At 27.9% G+C, this 8,388-nt stretch overlaps 1 protein-coding gene across 1 annotated transcript; it reads right to left on the minus strand.

Moving 5' to 3' along the window:
• Nucleotides 1–314: 314 nt before the first annotated feature.
• LOC111616203 lies at nt 315–2,166 on the minus strand. Its single transcript, XM_023357628.1, has 5 exons — nt 2,145–2,166; nt 1,384–1,487; nt 1,228–1,297; nt 1,105–1,151; nt 315–906 (listed from the first exon to the last, which is right to left on the minus strand). Exons 1-5 carry the CDS (start codon nt 2,164–2,166, stop codon nt 817–819), a joined length of 333 nt encoding a protein of 110 aa, XP_023213396.1. The 3' UTR covers nt 315–816.
• Between the last annotated feature and the right edge of the window lie 6,222 nt (nt 2,167–8,388).

Raw genomic sequence — 8,388 nt, forward strand, 5'->3', positions numbered from 1 at the left:
CATTTGGGGTCGCTTAGCAAAATCTTGGGGTCGCGAGATTTTAATGCAAAATATTGAAAATAATTTGTGAGAGTTTGAAAATGGCATGCTTTGTGTCTTAGGTTTCGTGAGTTGCGCTTTGTGTCAGTTCTGGTGCAGCGAGATAACGATTCAGCAACACTGATTGTAGTGTGAACTAGTGTAGTGTTGTCGCTTTTCAGTGTATTCAGCTGTCTCTGTTCCATTGTAACACAAGAGTGAACTGTGGTAATACACCATTATTGTTTTTGCAAACTTGTATACATCTTTTTTATATATATATATATTGGGGGGCGCGAAAAAAATCACAATCATAAATGGGGTCATGAATAAAAAAAGTTTAAGAAGCCCTGTTATAAATAATTAAGCACTATTTGCAATAGTTTCTGCTTAAGATATGCAAATATTGAGTAAGCCGCTCAATTTTAAAGCGTAATTTAATTTTTTATAGCAATAAAAATTAAATGAAATTTTCTGATAATATTAAGGAAATAGAGAAGATCAAAAGATGAAGATACATTTGTGTACTAATTGACAAAGTTGATATCAAGTGTCAATGTGATATTATTTAGTAAAACATATCAGATTAGAAATAACTGATGAAAAATTCAAATCAACTATAGTCCCGATATTAATTTAAATTTAAAATTAAATAGTAAATTTATAAGAAATTTATAACGTGCTAAATAATTTATATCAATTTAATTTGTAATATTAACAAGCTATATTAACAGACACAAGATATAAGATTTACAAAAGTTATTCTTAAAAATATATTAAGAATTTGTGTGTATATAATTACCTATATCCATTTAAATGAGAATATCTCATCATCTCTTCTTCAATTTCAGTCTTGAAAGTAAAATATTTTTCTTCTGGTAAAAGAAACTAAAATAAATTAATAAAACTTCACATTATTTTACATACAGCAACAATAAATATTACTTCATAAAATGTAATGGAGTAGATATAATGTTATTTATACATTATTAAAAAACAAAAATATTTTTAGTTTTTACAGTTTTTAAGCTTGGTTTTAAGCCATAAGCAGTAAATAAATATTTATTTTATTGCAAATTTTCTTACATCACAATCGTCGGAAAAACCATTGGAAGCAGCCTTAATACGTATACCTATAAAGAAAAATTAGTTCTGAATCTTTTTTTTTTTATATCAGTTAAATATATACACATATTAATTTTTAATTACCATTGATTTTATTTATCAATTCTGAATATGCTTCTGGAAGGAGAAGAAACTTGTCAAAATCTGCTATTAACTAGAGCAGGAGAAAAAAAAAACACAAAACTCTAATTTATTATATGAAATGATATATAAATTAAAATTAAAATTAACAACTGCTACCTGAAGCTTGGAAGATCCACCTTTAATAAAATGAAGCACTTTATCCTCTACACGATCAGGATTTTTTATATGGACTCTCCCATTTTTTAATTTTNGCACCAAATCTTAACTTTTTGAAATCGAAGGTTAAGTAAAGTTCTTTAATACAAATTTAAAAAATTATCAATCTGACTTCTAGAATAAAGGAAAAATCTACATTCTAAAAAGCTTTTCTAATGTTTTTTAATGCCCAAATTTTAATCTACATTGAAAAATTTTTGAACTAAAGTTCCATTAATTAATACATACAGTATAAAGGAAATTGCTTGACAGTAACAATGTTTATATAAAGAAAAGCAAGTAACGTGGATGAATTATAAATGATATTTTTCAAATTATAATAATTTTGAATTTAAGATCATATGAAATTTTCAAATTAAAACAACCCTGGATATAAATTCCTTTTGAATATAATTACTGTTGAAAAGAAAATTGTCAATAATAGATAACACAACATCAAGAGATAGAAATCAAATGATAAGGAATCAGAGAAGATTGCAAAATATACAGCTACAGTTCAAAATTGCATTAATAGCACTACTATTGATAGCAAATTGATAAACCTTTGCTATAACAATCATCATAAAAACAAGTTTAATTGTAACAGATCCTTCAATTGTCTAGCACAGAAATAAAAAAAAAAAAAATTTAATAAGCAACATCCTATTTCAAAAGGATCTAATAAGACTGCTTGTTATATTGCTGGGAGCATAAATTCATACATTCAGCATGCATAGCATACATTATAATAATGAAGTAAAATGACCAAAAATATCATAAAAAATATACTATTTGTTTGAAAGTAATTGTTTAGTTAATATTTCTAAAATGTGAAGAAGGGGTGTCAAAAAATTTTCTTATATTATACATTTTATATTGATCAGGCTATATTAGAAGTCACAAAAGGCAACAAATTCCTTGCTTCTGGCCTAGGATTTACAGTAAAATTTTTAATGAAAAAAAGAAACTAATCTTTGCAATCTATTTATGTAAAACTTGTGATCTTGAATCAGATAATAAAATTATTGATGGATAAAAGCTTATTAACAGTAAATACAAGTAATTATTAGTGTTGTAACGAATAGTATATTCAGCCTCAGGCCGAATACCGAATATTCGGCCAGGAGCGTGGCCGAATAGCCGAATATTCGGCCAAACTATTCGGCTTGATTAACGCACGTACGAAAATTGGCGCGCAAACCGCATTATGGCAAGGATCCTGCTCTCTGTTTGCTCGCTGTCACTACGCTTCGCCAATCGCGTTAATTCTTGGCAGTTGTAGCGGACAGACAAGAGTGTCATGGAAGTATGTGATAAATGATGATATCAAATGTGGATAACAATGAAATGACCTACACGTGTAAATAACGGAAAAAGAACAGAGAAGAAGCGTGAAGTAAAAATGTAAAAATAAATATGAAATTGAGTCGATAACATAATCGAACAAGTCAAGGCAGCTTATTGGCACGAAATTTGCGGCCGTCAATGCCAAACAATTGTTGTCATAGTCTTCGGAAAGCTAAATGCTTGTAATGTAAGTCACTTAGCGTGCATGGGCGAAAGCCTGGGGCCGTTCGGGCTATCAAGCTGTCTCGAATCTGTGAAATCATAACTGTGACTTATAGCGACGTCCTATCCGTCTCTTTTTTCCGTTATCACCAGGCTGAAGTCACGTAATTGTAAAATGGGAACTCTAGGACGGAAAAGTGAAGAATCGAAAGTATCGTGAGCGCGTATTATGATGTATGCACAAGTATACATGGATTAGAGCGAAGAGGAAAGAGAAAGGGAAGAGCAAAGACGAGCGCTTAAAAAGAAGGATAGGCAGGGTCAGATCCTCAGATGTGCGAGGATTCTCCAACGATAGACGTGTACGTGTGCTGATATTTGTACAGTAATTATAAATTCTGAATACATGTGACTAATATTATTTTCTTTTTTATTTTGTGCATGTTACAAGTTATAAATAAATATAAACAAACAACACTAACTCGATAACATTAAATCTAAATACCAAAATGATTAATTTACTATGTTTTTGTTATTTATTTATCCTGTTTTTAAGTATTCGGTATTCGGCCGAATAGTGATTAAATATTCGGTATTTGGCCGAATAGTGAAAAATAGGCTGAATAGGCCGAATACCGAATAGTAACCGAATATTCGTTACATCACTAGTAATTATTTTTATTTTCATAAGTAATTAAAAGGTGTAAAAATAATTTATAATAAACAACTCTGAGGAATGAATCATGTTCATAAATTGAAAAGTACATTAGAATGCCAATTATCTGAGATAATGTGGACCATGCTACCTTGGATAACTGAAAACGCAGATAAAATAAATTACCATTCTGGGTTAAAAATTTCAAATATTTACAAGATATTTCACTTTTAAGCCTCATTTTATACTTATATATAATTAAATTCACTTAAATATCAACAATGTTTACATCATTTATTATATAACTAACACATACAATGTGATTGATATTTTAACATGAATTATTTATCTCAAACTAAAATTAAATGATAAAAGGTAACAGAAACAAACCATTATGTAACGCATGTTATTGTTTTAAACCTTCTTTTATGAAGTACAATATAAGAAAAGCAGTATATTCACTTACAAGTTTGCCTCAGATAACATAGAACATCAGGGTTCTAGTGTACATGTATTACATAGCTACATTTGACAATCTAGACAATATGAGAAGATTCCAAAGTTGCAAAGAATAATTCCAATCATATTAAGGACTGAGTATTTATAAGATCATAGCTGTAATATTGATAATAACAGTTAAGTTAATTTTACAATCTGTTTTTAAGATGAGTTTATCACTAATATTCCAAGAATTATATACTCTATGTTTTTATTCTTATTTTTATTTTAATTTAAAGCAATCTTTCAATTAAAATAAATTGCTGAAAAGTCTTAAAAATTATTTAATCTAAAAAAATTTTGAATATCAAATATATTCCTATTAAATTCTGTGTTTCATTTGTAATTGCATCATTCTTGTTTATTATTTTAATATTCTACTTCTCATAGCATATTAACACTGATTACTAACAAAGACTGACAAGAGGAAGAAAGGATACTGGTCACTTATAACCCGTATCTTCAATCACTGTTTACACAGATAGCTAGGAAACGCCACATTCACATCACATATAGAAGGTGTCCAACCATTTATGACTTCCTACGCAATGGAAAGGACGTTCCTAGCAGGGATAGACTCCCAGGAATCTACAACATCCCAATAAAAGATCACAGATGCGATAGAGAGCTCTGCTACATTGTCTCTACGAAGCATTCCTTGAGCATTAGAGTAAAAGAGCACATCACAGATGTACAACGCCAGGACCACCACAGCTCTAAGTATTTATGCTAGTGATCCTGAGATAGAACCAAACTTTAGCCAAGCGAGAATTACTAACAGCACACCATACATTGAACATCTAAAGTTGTTTGAGGCCTTATACATATACAAACTGATTACTAGTGGACTTGCATGCTAGACTCACTCATGAGTTTATAAATTTTCAACTGAACTAAAAATTATGATAATTTCTAATTTATTTATGAATCTTTCAAAAAATTTTCTATCATTATTATCATTTTTGAATCAAGTTATGAACATATAACTTATATTTTATTATAACTTTTTAACTTATATAGTAACAAATTTCATTTTAAAATTTCTTTATTTCACATGAAAAACTCAATAATACATAAAATGTAGCATTTATCACATAATGAATCATGTGATTCTAATAACTTATTTTCACCAATTTTAATTATAACTAGATGGCTATTATATAAATGAATAAAAATTTTCTAGTTATTGACTTTTTATTGCAAAATATATATTTATAAATAGAAATATGAAATAAAAGTGTTATTTTTTCCTTCTTGTAGATTTTTAGTTTATTATCTAGTAAAGATTATTACAACAGAATCATTTAGAATAAAATACTTATAATGCAGTTTTTTATTATACAGGTATCTCTCCTATAACACAATAGTTATGTTCCCAAAAAGTGCTCTGTTATGCAAACCTGTGCTATATGAAATAAAGGACTAATACAAAACATGGAGTCAGATTTCAGAAGTTAACATATATTATCATTACTAAGAGAAATATGTTTATGAAAGCAATCAATAATTAACTAACAATCAAAATTAAAAGTACTATATGTGTTAATATTAATTTTAGTTAAATAAGGGCTTTTTCTTTTTACAAAATATTGTCATCTATTGAACTTTTTTGTTGATCTTGATCAGAAATATCAGCGACATCTTCATTTTTTTAATTTTATCATAATTTTTTTATGGATGACAAAATAAAAGTATGTCATTAATCAAAAATTTGTTTTAGAGGGCCGTGTTTTTCAGTTGACTAACGAATGATTTATTTTCCAGAATCTGTGTTCAAATACTGATATACTGCCGTATTTTATTTGTCATTTTTATGAATAAAGTAATCATTCGTAGATAATATCTAGAGTTAAAAAAGGTTTAATAACACTTGACTAAAAATGTTTCAATAAATTTTACTAAATACAAAGATTGTCACTGCATTTTCTTTTTACAGATTAGTCTTAAAGGCTAAAGTCTAAAACTACGACAATGACACCTGGTTGATAAGAAAGCTAGGACAAGGAAGAAAAAATTCTACTATCAGTTTTCATTAAAGTGAACCTGATGAAAGGCACAAAACAAATTGTAAATTTGAATATTCTAAAATCCATGGGCGAATTTCAGACAACATGCATACTTACATGAATTTAAAAAATATTGAATAACGGAGTTTACACTTTAAAATTATGAAATTTTGTACAGAGGATTTCCCAAACCATGTTAGAGTGAAACTAGACGTTGTTTGTATGAGGGATATCCCCAATTTTCAACCACATTAGAGCAAAACCACATCAAAGTGCCGTATTTTATGAGGGATACCCGTACATTATTATTACATTATAATATAATAAGAAAAAATCATAAGAATATACTTATCACACAGGTTTTTTTAATCACTATCTACAGTTTTTATCATCACATCCTATCATAATAAATGTGATTATTCTTTACAAATACACTTAAAATTATTAAATATATATATTTTATTTGTGTGTGTATGTGTCAAATGTGTATTAATATACTTTTCTTAAATTTACAAACAATATACCGTATTTACTCGCATATAAGACGACTTTCATGTAGGATGATGTGTGATGAAAATAAAGAAAATTAGATTTATTAATACAATTCTAATTTTATTTTGTTTAATCACAAGTAAAATATCAAACGTAAATGCATACATTGTCCTGCAAAAATTACTGGCATTTTAAACTTTTAAGAAAAAATATTGTAAAATCAACAACATAATTTGTTCATGTAAAGCTGGACAATACAGAATGTTTTTTTGCTAACAGAAAAACAATCGAATCCAATCACCGTCGATTACATTTATGAGTTTCTGTTTTCACATGGGAACGAATTAAAACTTATATCACGCTCTCATGCAATTTTGAAATTTCGATCTGGAATTCAATTCAAAGCCTTTGCTTTTCCTATTGTTATTCATCTTTACTCCCGACAATATACAAGAACAATTCAAATGACCCAGATAAAATACTTATTTTTTTAAATACAAGAGAGTAAGCATCCGGTAAAAAATGAAAATACACAGTTCACAAAAATTATTTGCAAAAATGCAAAGAATCTTTCGCTCACGCGTATAGAATGACGCAGGAATTTGAAGCCATAATAAATGAATAAAAACCTCATCTTATATGTGAGTAAATACAGTATATAATCAGAATTATCAATTTTTGTTAACAAAACAAATCTGAGATAAATAAATTTATATCAAGTATGAAATCATTACTAAAACAAAAATATATTTCAATTTTTCAAACAAGATAACAGCCATCGATAATATTCTCAATACGCCGTCCCTAACCAATACCATAACCGATACTATTTCAATTAACTCAAAATATACCTTAATCCAGTAATAAAAACAAATTTATTTAATTACGGAATATGGCGTATTTTGAGTTAATAGTATATCCATTTCTATTGCAGTAATTAACCCAAAACTACTTCTTACCAATAACTAAATGGCAATTACTCTTCAGAAATTTTACTTCTACTAGAAAAATTAAACGAAACGAATTAGTATTTAAATATTAACTTCCGTTATAACGTTTAAATGAGGTTAATAAAAACAAGTTGAAATATTTATATACGTATGAAAACGAGCCAAAATTTTACACACATTTACAATAAAAAAAATCCAATTACTTTCACATTTCTCTTTACAGTAAAAACTGCAACGTCAGCTTATTGCGCTATCTAAAAAAAAAAAAAAGATATTTATTTACATATATAATATTAATTAGTAAATAAAAAAAACACATTCAAAACAGGATTTAAACTCGTATTTAATAAGATACGGGGCACTTCAAGGCAATAAATGATACGTTAACAAACGAGTTAATATTGTTTTATATATATATTAACTTTTATATTATATAAGTCATTGAAAATTTCATATATGCATATGTTAAATAAACAATTCAATTTCAGTGTGCATTAGTTAAACTCTGGGTAGAAGTTACTTTTAGATCATTGATTAAGCATGTATTTAAGTAGAAAGTAACTGCAATTAAATTCTGTAAGGCTGATTTCTTCAAATGTAACTTTGATACCGAACCATACGGTTAAGGAAAACTTACCTTACGCACATTTAAAAATATATCATTTAATTAATCGATTTCAAATCCCGCGTGGAAGTTTTCATAATCGATTTAATTGTAAATATTTAAGTGACACTCACCAGCAGGAGGATGGCCCGCTTTAAGATCGGCTTGTTCCTCTCCAGAAGACATTTTCTCATATAAATTCTAATTTCTAAAGTGCCACGTAATAAATAACTGTTCTTATCAATACGATGA

The sequence above is a fragment of the Centruroides sculpturatus genome, unplaced genomic scaffold (assembly GCF_000671375.1).
Source record: "Centruroides sculpturatus isolate CEXI.00-Female unplaced genomic scaffold, Cexi_2.0 scaffold2999, whole genome shotgun sequence".
Lineage (NCBI taxonomy): Eukaryota > Metazoa > Arthropoda > Arachnida > Scorpiones > Buthidae > Centruroides > Centruroides sculpturatus.